The sequence below is a fragment of the Electrophorus electricus genome, chromosome 2 (genome assembly GCF_041902795.1).
Source record: "Electrophorus electricus isolate QZ-2024a chromosome 2, ASM4190279v1, whole genome shotgun sequence".
NCBI lineage: Eukaryota > Metazoa > Chordata > Actinopteri > Gymnotiformes > Gymnotidae > Electrophorus > Electrophorus electricus.
In genome coordinates this window covers 2,657,501-2,677,500 of record NC_137498.1, presented here as the reverse complement: position 1 = coordinate 2,677,500, position 20,000 = coordinate 2,657,501, and the positions used below count along the sequence as shown (strand labels likewise).

Here is a 20,000-nt window from a genome sequence, read left to right as displayed (position 1 = left end):
TGGCTCATCGGAAGGTCGTGAATCCAGTTAAAGAAAACCTCTGAAAATCTGGCCTGGACACACAGACATTCCCCCTCAATGCTTCCTTCACTCCAGAATCATGAGAAACCTCCTGCCCGAAAATTCCCAATGGCCTTTCCCAAGTATGTTCGCCTGAAATTCCCAAATCCCCACACAATAGGCCTGCATCCACTGCCTCCACTCCGCACACAGCAAACAGGTGCCGTGTGATGAAAGTTCAGAGGTCACTAACCGATCTCCCATCAGCTGTAAGTGCAAGACCCCACAGAGATGAAGGAATTTGACAAAAAAAAAACAAATGCAATAAGGGCTGTACAGAGTCCTGATGAGGCTCAACCTCAATCTCTACACCACATACACTCATGCGAACGTGGCAGGTATACACTACAGCTACAGAAAATACCAGAAACACACAAACTACAGGCCCGTTTGTGGGTCCATGAGCAAAAGGCTTTGTCCTTGGTCAAATTTAAACTGTAGCAACACCTATACAAGTCATAACAAAAAGTGTATTCAACCACCACAGCAGAACTGGGTCAGGTCCCTTAAGATTAAACGTAGTGTCGTTTTTCCAAAGTATAACTGGCCCCTTCCTTAACACATTAATCAGACCTTGTATCGACATTTACAAGTGACCAGCTTACATTGTTTTGTCGGTTATGTTACACAAGTGCGTTAGGTTTAAGTCAGATTTTCTTAACTAGCTCAAAAACATCAATCTGACTTGCAAACACGCCAAAGACGGAGTTACTTTGTTTTTCTGCTGTCAAAACACACATTTGAACACACCGCTGCCGTTCGCGTTGCGAGAGGCCTACCGAGTCCTACCGATAAACCCGAGCGCCCTCCGGCGCCGGTAGAGGGCGCTGTTGCTCGCGTTTTAAAACGCTGCGCTAGAAACTTTCAGGCTCCTGTTCAACAATGAAATCACTGGGTTAAAAAAATGGAGACGAAAAATTCACACGTAATTTTAAGACACAGCGAATTTCGGATATAAAGCGACGTAACGGTGTTAATTTTGACATTACCGCAGTGCCTCTCGCAACTAGATGCTGCGTGCTATTTCCTGCGGGATCTGTGCCTTGGATTGGCCACATTTAGTTCTTTTATTAGCAGGGAATTGAGTGGGGGGCATGCAAGCAGGTCCATACACCGACTACGGTAGAGGCGTATCCAAATCTAAAAGTAAGTTTACTGTACAAATTAAAATGCAAAAACCATATACAACCACGCCAAAGGCTCCGCTGTGCCATGTATCAGACGCCAAAATCGATTCGACGTCCGCGGGAGTTGTTTTCCTTGAATTATGAGGATAAAAAATTGTGAAAGACGAAAAACAGACAACCAGAGTCCCCACTTGACCTACAAAATTAGTGCAGTACCTTCCCTATAAGACCTGGATTTCGGGGGGTGTTTATGGTTATTGATATTTTTCCCCGGTCCATTATACTAAAATACTTTTTTCCTACGACTGGGGCGTAATGATTAAATTCCTCCACCACATTTCTTCACGCTGCAGTTACATGGTGTGCTGCACATATTCACACGCATCCCCGAATCGCGCATCGTTTCGGATAAAAACACTTTTCTTTTCTCGGATACTATTTAATCTGTTTTAAAGGCAGTTTCCCAAAATGGCGGAGCAGGAATAATACTCTATATTATTCTCACCCACAGGCCCGCGGAATCGTTGCATTAGAGCAAAATAATTATTATTTCAAGTGTCGGGAAAGCTTACTGGGAGGAAATGGTTTATAGAAATATTTATTATTTTTTGGGGGGGCTTGGCTCGCCCGAGCAGCGCTAGTTCCTGCCGTCCTCAGCCGTAAGAGCGAATGTGACTAAAGCTTTGCATTATTCCACAAAGACTAAAACATATCGTTTCTAACGCGTCGATAAAAGGTGGCAGCGTATTTTTTTTTGGACCGACTGCGGTCGTTTTCGTCGCCAACTTTTTGTCGTAGCGCTGAAGCGTTATTCATATACTGAACCTCTTCCTGCCTGAATTTATTGATGACACGTCCAGGCGTTTTGTACTTTTATCGCTAAGTTTAAGTCTAATTCCGCCGCGGCAAACATTCACTGAAAGTATAACGCGGCGCATAATGCGTCGCTGCGAGGCACAATTTGCTGCGTAAACGCTTTTATTCTACAGGATAATTGTTTTTAATTTGTCTTGTTTCTTACCCCAAAATTTCTCCCACGAGTGCCGACAAATTGCCGAGGCGGTCGGCCGTGCGCGTGCGCAGTGGAGCGCGCGCCCGCGCTGCTGTCCTGGCTTCACGGTGCGAGCACATGATGCGAATATCGAAAGTTTTTTTGGTTTTTTTGGGCAGGGTGACTTCCACAAATAACGACAATGGATTAAAGCCGCGTTCAGAAAACATTGCCCTTACAGCGCAGGAATTCGACCCGGTTACATTATTTTAAAAATAATAATAATAAAATTTTAAAAAATTAAAAAAAACCACCCAGCTCGATAATCGGTTTTTATTACTAAAAATATGATCGCATGTAAAAGCGACCTCTGCGAAATTCCAATAAATCAAAAGTACGCAACTCCTTTACGTTTAATGTGTCCATCGAGTTGGGAGCCGTAGACGTGCTACGCATTGTCTGTCTGAATCTGAAGTCTGCGTAGCAACCTTATTGTCGACGCGGTGCATTTGTCTTGCGTGACGCTACCTTATACCGTGGGGTTTATGTCAAAGCATTAACAGACAATCAAACGCGGACCTTTGGTTCTGCGATGCTTTAAAGAGCAAATGATAAGGTTCTCTGAAATCCATCCGATGAGAAAGTGCAACTTTCCTAATGTGGTTTCATCTGCCGGGGCGCACGTTGTTTCTGGTGTAGTAGATGATGCAACCGTTAATGCAGAATTTACGATTCGTTTAGGCTGCTTGGACTGCACTGTGATCGTTTTGTTTGTTAGCGATAGCATTGTGTAATGCTAGCACTGTGTAATGTAAAGTTGCTTAGTTTTTAATGCAATGCTCGGGTAGGTTAGTGATTGATGTGTTTACCTTTCGTGCTGTCTAACAGTGCATCTTTGAATCCAATGTCGCTGCAGAATTAAGCGGTGCCCTGCAATCTGGGTGAAATCACCTAGAACTGCCCTCATAAGACACCTGTCGATTAATCGAAAGTAGCGATTAAATAAAAATAAAAAAAACACCGACATTTACAATAACGAGTAATGTCTGTTCCCTGAGTAGTTTGAAACTGGCATACAGTCATGAAGTATTCGGTTTTCCAGCAGACAGAGCTAAAGATGAATATTTGCATGAACTAGACTAATTCGTACGGAGTTATTTGGATCATGGAAAGCAGAACCGTTAGGGGAAAACTAGGTAAGGTGGTAAATTTAACTCAGAGGAAATACACATCCACACAACCATTTTAAGATAAATGGATATACCCTCTCTGGCAGAAAGCTCATTCTGCTTTATTGATTAGTCACAGTATTCATTCACTGCTTGCTTACTGTAATGTACAATTATTAGTGTACTCCATGGATCAGGTAAGTGTGAAATCAGCAGGCTGGTAATTGTCTGAGCTCCCATCCTTTGCATATTGTGGACGGCTGGTGCTTAAATCCAGTGAACCACTGCACTGTTTAACCGTCCCTAATGTCAGACCGTCCAAATACTCGGATAACCTTGTGTTTAAAAATGAAAATAAATGGTGGAAAATGAAAAACTAAACACATAATTAACTAAATAGAGGAGTTTAACAGGTATTTGGTTTTGCAAGACAACAATGGACACTTTTTTAATCAAGTGCAGCGGACAAAGTGTGAGTCAAAGGTTTGGTGCTCACCTGTTGACCTGTACTACCACAGCCGTGGTCCCATATTATTCTCCTCTTTAATGTTTGCGTCGCGCATGGCTTATGAATCTGTGGTCAGGCTACATTTCCTGCAAGTAGCTGAATCATTTCTGTTGGCAATTGATCAGGGTTTTTTTTTTAATTATTATTAAAATGGATGTGACAGGCAATAACCAAGCAATAGCTGTGTTTTCATGACCAGTCTGCTGCCCATGAGAACCACAGATAAGTCCCGCATTCGAATGAAGGTTAGGGAGAGGTCGTTGGTCAATGCAACTGTCAATCACTGGTCTCACTCTCTCACAAAAGAGTGCTCATTAAAATGAGGTGTAGCCTGACACCATCTAACTCATTTACTATGTTCTTAGCTTCTTGACCTGAATCGGAACATTATCTGAAATGTATTACATTGTCCTTGACTAATCATTTGCACACCAATTATTAGCCTTTTTATTTGTGTGTGTGTGTGTGTGTGTGTGTGTGTGTGTGTGTGTGTGTGTGTGTGTGTGTGTGTGTGTTTTAGTTGGATATTCATCACGGTTATATTGGTGGCTCAGTAAATCTGACAGCAGTTCTCTGAGAAACTCTGAAATTCTGTGAAATTTGATTCAGCTCTTCAAATCCTCTGCGTTCCTCTCTGCACTGTAACCATATCCCCTACAGAACCCACATAATCCCACAACCAGTCCCAGGCCTTAAAACCAATTCTAGACATTAAGACCAGTCCCAGACCTTAAGACCAGTACCAGACCTTAAGACCAGTCCCAAACCTTAAATCCAGTTCCAGACCTTAAGACCAGTCCCAAACCTTAAGTCCAGTTCCAGGGCTTAAGACCAGGCCCAGACCTTAAGACCAGGCCCAGGCCTTAAGACCAGTTCCAGACCTTAATCTTGACCAAGTTAGCCTCCAAGCATCTTTGCATTCAGGGCTGACATTCACTAAATATCAGTAGGAGTACTGCTCTGTGGTCAGTTTCTTTGTGATTCAGATCAGTATAAACAGGAGAGGAACCTGATTCTAGATCAGAACTCCTATGGGGAAATTTGAGATCATGGCTACTGAAGGCTGAGGTAGACTAGTTTCTGCATGAACATGAGTTGGGCCTGTATAACTCAAAGCCTGTGAATTTGTATATTGCAACACTTTTCTTTTATATATATATATTGCTTAATTAGGCGGTTCACAGCTCTACGACTGAGCTGGAAGTCCAGAGATTTTTCAACCCTAGCGTTAACATTCATTGCACTATTCTCCACATTCTGATGGCTTAAATGATTTATTTTCACCAAATTAGCAACATTTCCCCTTCGGTACAGCAGCTGTAGTTTTTAATATGTTGCATCTACAGCGCATTCACGCGTTGGCGTGAAGTGGAGATGCCATGCCGGCCTGCTGTGTCTACTAGAAACCAGGCCATGGGAACAAGCACCCCTCACTGCACAGTCAAAAGTCCACTCTAAAACTGAGGAGGAAACACACTGTTGGCCCATAGAGGGTTATTTTAGTTTTGGTTTACAGACTCTGCGAAGTAAAGTCCTAAGAAGCTCCTTTCTATCCCTCACTCAATACATATGACCTCAATTTAGACAAGAAATTTCACACATGGCCATAAATATCACGGCAATCTCCAGTCAAGCCCCCAATTGAGACAGTATTAAGACGTGTAGGCCAGGGCCGAGGCAGGTTTAATCCAGCCCAGATTGAGGGAGATGTTTTAGCACGTTGCTAATCCCATTAAGACCTGTCTCCGTTGACAAACGCACACAAACAGAGTGAGAGAGAGAGAGAGAGAGAGAGAGAGAGAGAGAGAGAGAGAGAGAGAGAGAGAGAGAGAGAGAGAGAGAGACGCTACCTGCCAGGCGTTTGTTCGTGGTTTGTATGTGTGGTGCAGTTGTTTTGCGAGTGAATGTACATGTGCAGGATTAGCAGTAAAAGTAAGAACTGTACGATATCCATGCTGTTGGACTTCTGCTGAAATGGTATGGACAACTCGCAGTCACCCCACGACACCTCGGTAATGTCGCTTCTTTCCGCTTCTTTCCGCAAGCCCGTTGTGCCACGGAGCAGTGAGGAAGGCTCTGTGAAGTTAAAAATGGGCTAAAACTAATAAGTAGGCCATGACAGATTTGGGTCTGCGAGGTTCAAATGTCACAAGTCACTTTTGTGGATTATTACTCTACACTTGTTTACTGTCCTTGTTTACTGTTTACTATCCTTGTTTACTGAAGGATACTGTTGCATGTGAGTTTGGGTAGCCATCTACTAGTGCATTTATTTAGCGATAACCTGATTTACAGTGCACCAGAAAAATGGACAAGTCAGTGGCTCTCATCACATGGACATACATGTGTCCTGGGTTGGTCTGTGGATGAAGTCTCCAGAATTCTTTTGCATACATCTTGTTTTATTCTCTGCTAATCTGATCTGCACAGCGGTCGTGATGTGTTCGGTTTCAGGTCGCCATTCGGAATGTGCTGATGTGCAATTCCCTTTGCTATGTCACGGTCCGTTTGTGCATCGGCGTGCTCAAGTAAGACTTTCCACAATATTCAGATGAAAGACTTCCTCTTTGTCTGCATGTGTGTGTGTGGACCTCGTACGTGGTGGTGTAAAAAGTGACTGACTTCCTGTAGTGCGAGCTCTGCGTCTTTGTCGCAGAGTCGCATGTTGCAGATTTCAGATGTGGTAAAAAAAAAAAGGAAACACATCCACACAGAACACAGAGGAAAAATACATCTGACATGCGAAATATGAAATATGCCTTAAGTATTGTAATATTAAAGTGTGTTGCCTGTGATTGTGTTAATGTGTGTGGGGACATGTAAAAAAAAAAAAAAAGGTAAAATTGTGCAAAAATCATATACGATCATGAATTTATATATCTTGGTTGTTAAAAAAATTTTTTTTAAACATAATTATCTACATTTGCGGCATTGGCCCACGCTCTTATCCAGAGTGACTTACAAAAGTGCTTTGTCATTTACTCAGAATGCATCCTAGCCAGTACAGTAGGTTCGAGTCCAAGATATTATGAATTATGAGTATGACTCTTTTCATTGTCAGTAATTTTTCAAATATGCCACCTTCCATCCACTTTCCACTGATTTCCAGCAGATGACATGCTACATAAATATGTTTTTAATATGAAGTACTGTGCATGTTAAAGAATGATTATAATTGTAGTATGAAATATACATGCAAGTTCTATACCACCTATTCATTTTTATATCATTTTTACAGGCCTTATGTGTGCATACAGTAAGTAGGACTTTTCGAGGGCTTAAAGCCAGCATCTTATTCTGTACCAGTCTGTTTATTGTCATCAATGCTGTTTTGTTCTCAGCAAAGTCAAAGGTCATCTCTGTCAGGTTGAATGGTCTGTATCGCTATCATAAATACAGATCTCTTTATTCACCGTATTCCGCGCTCATCAAGTGTGCCAGTGTGCTTACATGCTGTTTGTTTGTATTTATTTGTTTGTTTGAATCTGGGTTGATGAGGTGGACAGTTCCATTATTAGCTCCATTTGACTATGCCACCCACCCATCATGGCACAGTCCGGCATATGTAGGTTAAAGACACTCCAGACTGTAGAAAAGCGTTTTTGTGGATGTTTTGTGACATTCTTTATGTATAAAATATAAAATCCTAACAATCTACTAAGTAAACTAAATATTAAGCGAAGCCAGGTCATGAATTAGGATTCAGTGTGGCAATAGGTACTCGAGTCAGATTATATGGTGGAGTGAACTCCTGCTTGCTGTCCGGACAGCAAACGCAGACTGAATACCCATCTATTTGTAGGATATTTAAAGGACAACTGACCCTGCTCCCTTATTGACTGACTAATTTAATACTTATTGTAGGGCACTATTTATGCTTTTTAACAAACTCTAGCACTTATTGTTTATAGCACTTATCATTGTTTAAGATAGACCTGATGTATTTTGCACCTCTAGGTATCAGCATTCATCCCTGTATTCCACAGTATTCTATTTAATTGGTATGTTTAATTCTAACCTACTATACTGTACTTGGATATATTCTATGAGTAAATGACAAAGCACTTTTGGATACTCTGGATAAGTGCATCTGCCAAATGCCGTGAATGTAAATGTAAATTAAAAAGTTAGATTGAATAGTACTGCTAATCTAGAGCTGGACTGAATAGTACTGCTAATCTAGAGTCAGATCTCGGTTTTTGTGCCATAATAAATCAGTTTTAATGGAATATACCAAACTGAATCTACATTCGCCTGGATCTTTTTAAATGCATGGTTACACACAGGCCATGGGGTCAAGCCACTTTGTCAGGTGCAGGATGTCTGAGCCAGAAACATGAACTAAAAGCAAAAGGACTTGAATTAACCCAGGTGTGTTCTTAAAGGGGCAGGAAGTGTAATCAAGACAGCAAGAGACACCACATTTACCTGACATGTTTATCCAAAGCATCTTACATTTATGACAAAATATAGCTTGAGTTATTGAGGGTTAAGGGCCCTGCTCAGGGGCCCAACAGTGGTAGAGCCATGTTCTGATTACTAGTAGACTACCCTAACCACTGAGCTACCACTCGTGTTAAATACTCGTGTTAAATTCACAAAAAGGTTCAAATGAAACTTCCAAATAGCCTGTAACCACTAGAACCATATTCCCACCTTTATAGGTGAGGCGTTGTGAACACCTGCTGGTCAGCTTTGTGAGTGCCTGTCCCTTTTTGTTTGTTCCTCACATAGTGAGCGTGGTCTCGATGGAGGTCACGTATGCCCTGGATGGACTCCTGTTTGCCTGGATGGTGGAGGAGATTACGCCATCAACATCACCCTCATCCAACATCACCCTCATCCACATCGCCCTGACTGTTACAGGTGAGCAGTCTGAACTTGCCAGGGCATGAGGAGAGTCAGGGAGAGAGAGAGAGAGAGAGAGAGAGAGAGAGAGAGAGAGAGAGGTAGGGAGGGTTGATTTGAAATAAATCGACAATATTTGTAAGGCATTTATTTTGATATTACCAATCTAAACAAGTGTAATGCATACACAGAATGTTTGAAAAAAAAAAACAACAACCACATTTAACTGCTCCGTGACATTTAACCTGCTTCCTGATAGGTTTGGTATTTGTATGAAAGTCTGTAAAGTGCTGAGGGAGCGTTTGTATGGTGCCTGTCACTGACGTCCGTGTGCCTGGAGCCAGAGCCAGCGCTGTAGCGTCAGGCCTCTTACAGGGTCCCAGATGGGACACTCCCCTTCTACCTGGCAAATGACATTGCTTCCGCAGTGGTTTCCAAGGTTTCGTTGCAATCTGACAAACCATGGTAATACGATTTTAAAAATAAATAAATAAATACATCTTCTACTGCCACATGTATCACAGTGATAAAGAGCATTTTATCTGTAGTCAAAATATTACAAGTTTGGATCCCTTTTTCAGCATGTCCAAAGTGTAAGGTCTGTCTGAGCCAAATAAGATAGCAGTCAGAGCAGTGTGAGGCATCAGTGCTGGGCTGTGTGTGTGCAGTGTGAGGCATCAGTGCTGGGCTGTGTGTGTGCAGTGTGAGGCATCAGTGCTGGGCTGTGTGTGTGCAGTGTGAGGCATCAGTGCTGGGCTGTGTGTGTGCAGTGTGAGGCATCAGTGCTGGGCTGTGTGTGTGCAGTGTGAGGCATCAGTGCTGGGCTGTGTGTGTGCAGTGTGAGGCATCAGTGCTGGGCTGTGTGTGTGCAGTGTGAGGCATCAGTGCTTATACCCCTGTGGTGAAATGAAGGGAACAGTATGATCACATGACATCACAAGTCATGTGACCCATAACATGGTGCAGGACAGTTATAAAGTTCTCCACAATGGCTTCTTGTTCATCTCACATATAAATATATGCAGTTTTGGGGGGCTGGAATTCTCCTAGAAAAGGCAACACATTTATTAGTAGCTTCTAACAGCATTGCCACAAGTACTCATCCTTAGCCGCAGTCATATCAATATTCATGACCATTTGCAATACGGTGTTTGAGCCATGGCCATCTTTATTGTGTAAGCGCCATTAGCATAAATCACCATCTCCCACGCACTTCACGGCTTCCACAAGGTGTGTTACGGAGTAGCGTGCGAGTTGCACACCTGTGTCATTGACACACTCAGATTCCATTACGATAGCAGACAGGCTGTTTATATCAGACTGCAGTATATAATGAATAAGGTTAGGGAAAACGTTTGGGCAAGTCCTGCTTATAATCCCGATGTGTGTGTGGTGGGGGGGTATGGATGTGTGTATGTGTGTGTGTGTATGTGTGTGTGTGTGTGTGTGTGTGTGTGTGTGTGCAGGGATGTGTGTGTGGGGGGGGATATATGTGTGGTTGTGTGTGTGTGTGTGTGTGTGTGTGTGTGTGTGTGTGTGTGTGTGTGTGTGTGTGTGCGTGTGTGTATATATTCCACTTCTGCCTGTAATCCTTCTAGTAATATAACTGGCAGACTGGATTTGAAATCGCCTTAAGGCTTGTCCTAAGTGACTTAAGTGCACAATAACATTGGTTCACTGTTTACACAGCACTTGTGTAACAATATCAGTGGATCCTAAACTCATCAGTTTGTTTGGAAATGATTATTATGTAGACAGAGACTGTGCACTAACCTGTGAGCATACAGGTAGAATAGTAACGTGTGTACTCCCTAAGACAGAGACTGTGCACTAACGTACAGGGAGGGTAAGGTTTTTTAGACAAAAGGATATAACTCATGCATTCAGGAATACGAGTGAATAAAAGCGGAGATTTTGGTCTCATTTTAGCTTTAATTCAACATGTTTCAGATCTCTGTACCTGAACTAAAGGCACTGCATATCACAGATGTGAATATGTGAGTGCCATTCTGAGCATGCTCAGAACTTGCTGTGTTTCAATCATGCGGTCTGAGCATGCTCAGACCCTGCTGTGTTTCAGTCATGCCATTTTGAGCATGCTCAGACCTTGCTGTGTTTCAGTCGTGCCGTTCTGAGCACGTTCAAACCCTGCTGTGTTTCAGTCATGCCGTTCTGAGCACGTTCAAACCCTGCTGTGTTTCAGTCATGCTTTTCTGAGCACGCTCAAACCCTGCTGTGTTTCAGTCGTGCCGTTCTGAGCATGTTCAAGCCCTGCTGTGTTTCAGTCGTGCCGTTCTGAGCACGCTCAAACCCTGCTGTGTTTCAGTCATGCCGTTCTGAGCACGTTCAAACCCTGCTGTGTTTAAGTCATGCCATTCAGAGCATGTTAAAACCCTGCTGTGTTTCAGTCATGCCGTTCTGAGCATGTTCAAGCCCTGCTGTGTTTCAGTCGTGCCGTTCTGAACACGTTCAAACCCTGCTGTGTTTAAGTCATGCCGTTCTGAGCACGTTCAAACCCTGCTGTTTCAGTCATGCTGTTCTGAACACGCTCAGACCCTGCTGTGTTTCAGTCATGCTGTTCTGAGCACGCTCAGACCCTGCTGTGTTTCAGTCATGCCGTTCTGAGCATGCTCAGACCCTGCTGTGTTTCAGTCATGCCGTTCTGAGCATGTTCAAACCCTGCTGTGTTTCAGTCATGCTGTTCTGAGCATGTTCAAACCCTGCTGTGTTTCAGTCATGCCATTCTGAGCATGCTCTGTTCCTTTTGTGTTTCAGTCATGGCTGATTTCCCTTCAACACAACACTGGTGGCTTGCTCTGGGTAAGCTCTTCAGTGCATTTACAACTCTGCTACACTGAGGTAAGAAAACAAATGAATTCATTTTCTTTTAAAATGGCATCATACACCACTATAATGTGGTTTTAAGGATTTAATAACACATCATAATATACTGCCAGTTTTGAATTATCTCTTCTAAAATGGTCATCTGATAACTTTTTTAACAAAAAAAAGGTGCCATACAGGAATGAATACTAGTACCCAAAAGATACGTTATTAACATCAAGTTATTTGTGATCTCCTAACATTCATTTACCTTTAACAATGATATAACAATGATGTTTTTTAAGGTCTAAAAGCTTCTGTTAAGATCTTTACCCCTGTCACCCATCTATACATTCAGTCTGAAGTTGAACAGGAACTAACAGATTTGTTTCTCATTATAAGGCCTATGAGCTCTTGACTAAAGATAAAACAGCACAAATGAGGCAAACATACAGATGTTATATTTAATGATCATGTTATATTTAATGCTATATTTGATCATGTTACATTTGATCATGATATATTTAATGATCATGTTATATTTAATGCTATATTTGATCATGTTACATTTGATCATGATATATTTAATGATCATGTTATATTTAATGCTATATTTGATCATTTTACATTTGATCATGATATATTTAATGATCATGTTATATTTGATCATTTTATATTTAATGATGTTATATTTAATGATTTTATATGTAATGATCATGTTATAATTAGTTATTGCTGGGAATGCAGTTTTTTTTTTGTGGAATTGAAGTTGTACAGTTTTGTTTTCACTGTCCATCACGATGATGATCTTGTGCTTAGTCTTGATCTTATCTCAGGCTCAGACCTGGTGGTGATGAAGAAGAAGAAGAAGAAGAAGAAGAAGAAGAAGAAGAAGAAGAAGAAGAAGAAGAAGAAGAAGAAGATGATGATGATGATGATGAACATGGTGATGATGATGAACATGGTGATGATGATGATGATGAACATGGTGATGATGATGATGATGATGATGATGATGATGATGATGATGATGATGGTGATCTTGTGCTTGGTTTCTCAGGCTTGGGCTTGCTGATGTTGACCTTTGGGGACCAGTTGCTGGCCTACAGACTCTTCAGGAGGAACTTTGTGTATCCTTCAGACCTCCAAAACCTCTGCTGTATCAGAGTCAGGATTCTGGACAGCTTTATATATCTGCTCATCTCTCTCTCTCTCTCTCTCTCTCTCTCTCTCTCTCTCTTTCTCTCTCACTCACTCACTCACTCACTCACACACCCTGTCTTGGAGAACATAGCACTGTTTTGCCTTTTGCAAACATTCTTGTTTGGAAAATATTTATTTGCACAGTCTTGATAGCAATGAAACCATTCTTGCAAACCAAACGCATATCAGTGCTTTGCCTCTTTACAACTTGAGGGCATGTTCACCAGTCAAGGTTTCTCAGTTATGTAGATACGTTAAGCAAAATGCCAAACTGTGCAATAGCAATATCCCTCACGGGCTCTGACACCAACTAGACCATCCTCTGTTTTGGAAAAATACAGAGTCAAATATCCCACCTCCACTCTCTGGGTTAGTCATAATGAACTGAAGAGACTACACTCCCCCAGCTCGCAAGTTAATCTGCTAAATTTACTTTTGTTTTATGTAATTAAAAAAAAGAAAAGAATAAATCAATGAAGAGAAATAAATCTCCAAAATTAGTTTTGTCCTTTCCCTTGTTATGCTGTCTAAAGAGTATGGGTGCAAATATTGATTGCGCGTTTGTATTTTATGCCTATTTAAGGTTTCTTCAATGCTAGAAACATGTTTTCCAATTCTTATGGCAATATAGTGAGATAGGGTGCCTTTGTGACCATCATAATCCCCAGAAGATCCAATAAATGGGTCCCTTTGACAGTTCTCATTAATCATGACATAACACACAAAACGCAAAAAAACCCAAACAAAACAGAGACACAATTCAAGACTTTTGGGCGCATTTTATAATCCTAGGTGTGTATTTAACAGTGGTGTTTGCCTCAGGCACCCACCATGGTAATACAATGTTCCTGTAACAACATATAACAAGACACTTCATATAAATATATACTTCATTTAACAGCATATATACTTAATCTCAATTTTTGCAGGGAATAAGAAAGTAAATTAAGAAATACTTGAATTAGACTTGACTTTTTTTTTTTGATATTGTGGGTCTTGATAACAAGGCTGTTCGTTTATGCATCTATGTCGTTTATAGACAGACATCGTATGGGCCACAGAGGGACTTGGGCCTTATTTTGAACATCTGCTCAACCCTAATCCCTTGGGATTAAGACCACTCCATCTGAGCTCAAGGCTAGTCCTGAGCTGTTTTGATCCGAGTCCCTGGAGTGCTGAGAAAGTCTGTTAGACTTCTTTAACTGACAAACATTGTAACACCATTGTAAACGTGTAAATTAAACATAAATGAAAACAATGTTTTGGATGCAGTCATACCTCTTTACCCTTTTCTCATTATAAACAAATTTTACAGCCATAAACTCTTATTGTTATAACTCTTATTATTAGAATTTTTATTCATCAATTTCAAGCCATAGCCGGAAATTCTGGGTCAACAACATGGCAGCCATTGTTATTTAAAGTTGAATCTCCTTTAGGAACATGGAGGAGGATACAGCGCGTTTCAGCGACCAACAAGCATATCGAAAGACAACTCTGCCTTCTTTATATTTATATTTAGTTATATTTGCGGATATGTGAGAATGACGGTAAATTGGTAAAATAATTTCGATAAACGATCATGCATTTACAGATTCCTGATAGCGACCTCAACTAATCCGCGCATAGGCACTATGGGTGGTTTATACATTTTCCAACATTTTAAAAATGTTATATTTTCTTGCTAATATTCTAGGAAGAAATAAGCCAAAAAGCTTTTTACAAAACGGTCGCCTAGATATTGGCTCGCGCGTTCCCACGTGCGTGACGACTGCCGCGTGGCGGGGCATTTTATTGTATTAATCATTCAGTAAGATCCTGCGCGCGCGGGTGCAGACAGCGCGCGCCTGGCCTGGCGAACGGAGACGGTATGCCGCGTGCCGCGCCTCGCCGCGGATAGAGACGGGCCGCGAGAGCACGACCCCCAGAGCGGTCGCCATGGTTACCAAACTCATTTGCTACCTGCAGCTCAGGTAAGCCCGCGGTCATTGTCTGTAGTGTCTTCGTTTAGAAAGGGACAGACTGAACGCAAGGTCAAGAAAATCTGACCTTTAAAAAGGCCGTTACTAGTAAGACAGCAGAACTGTCTTGATCTCTGGAAATCGTATTACGAATTTGTATATTACCCGGGACTTTATCGTAATCTAAAACGTCAGACTGCGTGACATTATTTGTTATAAAAATAAACTATTTCCATCTAAACCCCATCCATATTAATGTAATATCGGTGTCAGGAGTGTGTGTGCTGTATGGGTTGGGATGGCCTGTGACAGAGGGGCTCTAAAAAAGATTGTTTAATTAGAACGAGGGCCCAATGTGATATGGATTACTAGATTATTAGGAGGCGGGCCCAATATGATATGGATTATTAGATTATTAGGAGGCAAGGCCCAATGTAATGCAGATTATTAGATCATTAGGAGGCGGGGCCCAATGTGAAATAGTTTCATGGCACCAAAAATCTTAATTAATTACACTGTCCTCCCGTTCAGTGGTGATATAACGGTAGGCTTCCACTGACCTTACAGTACATCAAATCAATGTAATAATATTTTATATAAACAAAATAATCCTCACAGCTCACAACCACGTTCACACCTACTTGTCAAGCAAGCAAACTGTCTAACTAACTAGCTACCAAGAAAACCTTTACACCAACCAAGGAAGCTTTCACAATGATGTGTTTTCCTGAGTGTGTGGATGACGCCAGCCAGTGACACATTGGTTGAAGCCAGATATGGTTACAGCTCCTGGTGTGGGTTACACTCTGCAGACGTCACTGGCCATGCCGCTGGCGAGTCAGGCACTTCCGGCCTCATCTACGTCTCACACACTGTCGAAAACACCTGCCCCACCTGGTTTGTGTCGACTCAGTTCCTCTCTGAGAGGAAGAGACTGGGATCTCAGTCGGGTAACTGTTAATATAGCGATAAACAAGTACGGAGGGAGGTAGGCCATGGGAGAGGCTCTGAGACAGGCTGTGGACGTCATGTCCAAGATGTGAAAATCATGTCCAGCAATTTTGTGTGGATGTGGGTTCTGGTCTCATAAGCAACACTTTCCACCTGTGCTGTCTCTTGCCTGCACTGTATAATATAGGTAATCTGTGTCATACCTACACTGTGTCAGACCTCCAGTGTCATACCTGCGTTGTGTCATATCTGTGCTGTGTAATACCTACACTGTGTCATACCTGTGTTGTATCAAATCTGCATTGTATAATACCTGCACTGTGTCATACCTGTGTTGTGTCAAATTTGCATTGTGTCATACCTACATTGTGTCATGCCTGTGTTGTGTCAGATATGTGCTGTGTAATACCTACACTGTGTCATACCTGTGTTGTGTCATATTTGTGCTGTGTCATACCTGCGTTATGTCATATCTGTGCTGTATAATACCTGCACTGTGTCATACCTGTGTTGTGTCAAATCTGCATTGTGTCATACCTGTGTTGGGTCATAACTGTGCTGTGTCATACCTGTGTTGTGTCATATCTGTGCTGTGTAATACCTGCACTGTGTCATACTTGCATTGTGTCAGATTTGTGCTGTGTAATACCTGCACTGCGCCATACCTACACTGTCACACCTGTGTTGTGTCACACCTGCACTGCGTCATACCTACACTGTGTTATAGCTGTGTTGTGTCATATCTGTGGTGTGTCAAACCTGCGCTATGCCATATTACATTAACACATGGAATGGCTGAATGAGCAACACTTGAAACACTGTATGTTCAGTGGTCTGATCTGAAACACTGATGTGTTCAGGAGATTGGGCCCCACTTACCATCACAATGTGACACCCGACAGTTAACCTTCTGAGATCTTACAACATAAAGAAACACTCTTAACCCTGATTCTTGCAGTCTGCTGTGTGGTCCTAACAGTTTCAGCGGCAGTATCGCTCTGAGAGGATTTGCTACCTCACGCTGACCTGTGATGGTGCAGGGACAGAGAATCAGTCCCTACCTAAACAAGAGACACAAACTATCATCAGACATTTTTCTTTTACCATGAATTTCCTAGGTGGTTGATTGGTGTTGGTTCTGCGTAAACATGAACTGAGACATGTGACAAGTATACATGAATTCCAAACTGTCAAGATGAACATGCAAATATTTAAGTAAAGGAAAGTAAAGGATCCCAGATGGGATCTTTAACAATCCACTTTAGAATTCATAGTATAGTCCAGAGCGTAATCCTCAAAAGTAGATTACCCACAGCAAAACATACTGTCGACTTATTTGAAAATTCACTGTTCAAATAATCAGAAAATGAAGACACCTGGTTGTGGTCCTGGACAACTAGCTGTCATTCTCTGCCCACGTTACCAATATGACCCGGACATACCGGATTCTCTTATATAACACCAGGAGGATTCAGCCGTTTCTTTCCTGAGATGTCACTCATTTGTTCTTCTTAGTCTCTCGCCATCTCAGTACTGGACTACAATAACTCCATCTTTGCAGGCCGCCCAGTGTCCAGGATACAGTACATACTGAGTTCAGTATGCAGTATTCAGTATGTAGTAGGCTATTTCCAACAGAGCCTCTGTCTTCAAACTCAAGTCTAGTACACTACCATAAGGACTAGTTCCTTGGAGACAACAAACACAATTGTAAGGCACTCTGGGCAGGAGCGTATGCTAAATGCTGTGAACATAAGATAAAATGTAAACAACTTGCTAGCTAGAGAATTTTAGACGACAGAGTAAATTATTGTTTATGATCTGAAGTGCAGTCAGTCTACAAAACAGATGCCTCAGGCATCCCTGTCGATTAAGTTCTTCTTGAGTTTACATTTACATTTATATTTACATTTGTGCGTATTGCACACAGTTAGATTACAAAATTTGTTAAAATTACTTGGTTTTTTGTACTTCAATCACCGACCCTTCTTTGAAATAAGACATCAGATTGGTTTAGTAATTTTAAGACTCAGTTTAATTTCCTCCTCTATTCTAAGTTCCCACCCATATTTACAGAATTTTCCCTCATACCTGTCTCCGGTATGACCCCTCGTTATGAGAGTTATTATTATATCCGCTGTCACCAAGCTTCCTTCTTTTCCTGGTATTACTGTCCTGGTAATATATAAGATGCTTTTCTGTGGAGATTCTGGACTTTGTTAAATGGCCCATACAGCTGACATGAACTTAATCTCAGCACAGGTCTTTAAGATGCAAAGCACACCTCACCTTTAAAGACTCCAACGCTGTTTACGTCCTGCTGGCCAGTGCTAATTCAACGGTGGGGGTTTTCTTGTGTACTTGTTATGATATTTGCCTTTTGCTTTCACAGCTTGGTCCTTATACGCCGTTGTGGCAGATCACATGATCACACAAAGGAAACATTCATTGCACACACACTAGGACGGTTCCTACTTTGAACACCAGGTGGCAGTGTTGTATACCAAGCGTTCATGATGGCTGCTGCTACCCACATAGCCTTAAACACATCAGGTGCAAGAAATGGTGGATTTTTCATTTGCATTTACATCTATGTTCCTGTTACATGTACTTTTTTTTTTTTTTTTTTAAAGCATGTGTTTGTAAGGCTCAATTTTCATTTCTGTTGTAAGATGGAAGTTATACTTTTGTAACTGACCCATAACCAGAACCTGTCAGTCTACACACACACACACACACAAACACACACACACACACACACCATACCTTGTAATGATCCATTTTAAAACAGGTCAGTAATAGTAGGCGTTGGCTTTCCCGTGGACTGGAGCTAATGAAACACCAGTTTCACACTAATTATAGTCTCAGGTGCTCTGTCGCCTGAATATGGAACTGGCTGCCATGAAGCCTTTAAATAGGGATAAACACAGCAATATGCCAACTACACACCCTCTGACTCTGATTCAGCTACACACACTCTGATTCTGGGTCAACCACACACAGTCTGATTCTGACTCAACTACGCACACACTGACTCTCAACTCATCTACGCACAGTCTGACGCTCGGTCAGCTAAACACACTCGACGATTGTGGATCTCATGCCATATCACATTGCCTAACGACGGAGAGCTTCAGAAGCCCATTGAATGAAGATTATGATTTAAGCTTCTAGTTTTTCAAATATAAACAAATTCCTCCTGCACTTTGCTTGCACAGCTGATGAAGGATGTCTCATTTCTCTGGAGACCTTGTGTACCTCACTAATACAGTTTTGAATGTATGTATATATATATATATTTCTGTGTGTGTGTATAAAGACAGACAGACAGACAGACAGACAGACAGACAGATAGATACATACATACATACATACATACATACATACATACATACATACATAGATTCATTAAGCGACTACAGAAAGCCAGCGGAGGGACCCAGCAAAGCAGTGACATATGTGAACATGGGAGGACTGAACACGGGTCGTGCAGGTGTACACTGGGTCAGCTGTTAGGGTCTGGGAGTTACCGTAGTCCGGTACTGAGATGCAAAGGACTGGGAAACCACCTGAGTGGCATGTCTGCACAGAAACGGCCAAATCCTCCTGGTGTTTCGTGAGAGAATGCGGCATGTCCAGGTCATGTTGGTAACATGGGCGGAAAGTGATAGTTATGCAGGATGTTGTCGAGATTTCTTGCATTTTCAGAGTAAATTGTGTTCCACTACAATACAAAAACCCCAAATACTAATACTAATACTAAACACTAATACTAATCCCCACTAATAAGTAATGTGGTCTTTATGAGTGGGACTCTTGTAGTTTAGTTTAGGGGTCAGACGTAGCTTTTGTGGTAATGTAAACCGAGGAGCTCCATCATAGTTTGTGCATAAGTCAGCCATTTTAAAAACTAGGGCACTCACACAGATGACCTCCATTGTACAAACATCAGCTTGAACGGAATTAAGATTTGTTATGATTCACTGTCTCTGGGGTCTTGAGCCCAGTGGTGGAGAAGCTGGAACAATGTGTTTAAGTGTAGGACCACTGCCATTACAGGTTTTGAGCGAGTCTTACTGCATACGGATTCTGTAGGGCCAGTGTACCTAGTGTAATCACATATGGGGGCGCATGTTGGTAGCTGTCCAGATAGAGATTGTCATATAGACACGACCTGTCTTACAGATACTAGCTGTCTTACTGATATGATAGTGACCCATATACCGCTGTGGTGCACTGTTTGTGATGGCCGTCCTCTAGTTTTTCAGCAGTGGTCAGTATATGGGTCGCTATCATATCAGTAGGACAGGTTATATCTGTAAGACAGGTCGTATCTATATGACAATTTGTATTTGTAAG

General features: G+C 41.8%; 3 protein-coding genes across 3 annotated transcripts in view; 2 read left to right on the top strand and 1 right to left on the bottom strand.

Moving 5' to 3' along the window:
• l3mbtl3 (L3MBTL histone methyl-lysine binding protein 3) overlaps positions 1-2,351 on the bottom strand; it is a 40,074-nt gene extending 37,723 nt beyond the window's left edge. Inside the window, exon 1 of the mRNA XM_035529227.2 lies at positions 2,209-2,351. The gene's annotated coding sequence lies outside the window, so the exon portion shown is untranslated. The remainder of the gene's footprint in view (positions 1-2,208) is intronic.
• Positions 2,352-10,644: 8,293 nt separating this feature from the next.
• On the top strand, positions 10,645-13,043 carry tmem244 (transmembrane protein 244). Its single transcript, XM_081706299.1, has 5 exons — positions 10,645-10,659; positions 11,537-11,562; positions 12,363-12,472; positions 12,587-12,709; positions 13,012-13,043. The coding sequence occupies exons 1-5, from the start codon at positions 10,645-10,647 to the stop codon at positions 13,041-13,043; spliced, it is 306 nt and encodes a 101-aa protein (XP_081562425.1).
• Positions 13,044-14,218: 1,175 nt separating this feature from the next.
• Positions 14,219-20,000, top strand: part of arhgap18 (Rho GTPase activating protein 18) — a 23,449-nt gene continuing 17,667 nt past the window's right edge. Inside the window, exon 1 of the mRNA XM_081695371.1 lies at positions 14,219-14,702. Coding sequence (XP_081551497.1) covers positions 14,668-14,702 — 35 coding nt within the window. The 5' untranslated portion in view covers positions 14,219-14,667. The remainder of the gene's footprint in view (positions 14,703-20,000) is intronic.

What these genes read in the sequence shown, in the direction of transcription:
- tmem244 (XM_081706299.1), top strand. An exon ending in TACAACTCTGCTACACTGAG is followed by an intron (nt 11,563 to 12,362) that starts GTAAGAAAACAA and finishes ATCTTATCTCAG; the next exon opens with GCTCAGACCTGGTGGTGATG. An exon ending in TGATGATGATGATGAACATG is followed by an intron (nt 12,473 to 12,586) that starts GTGATGATGATG and finishes TTGGTTTCTCAG; the next exon opens with GCTTGGGCTTGCTGATGTTG.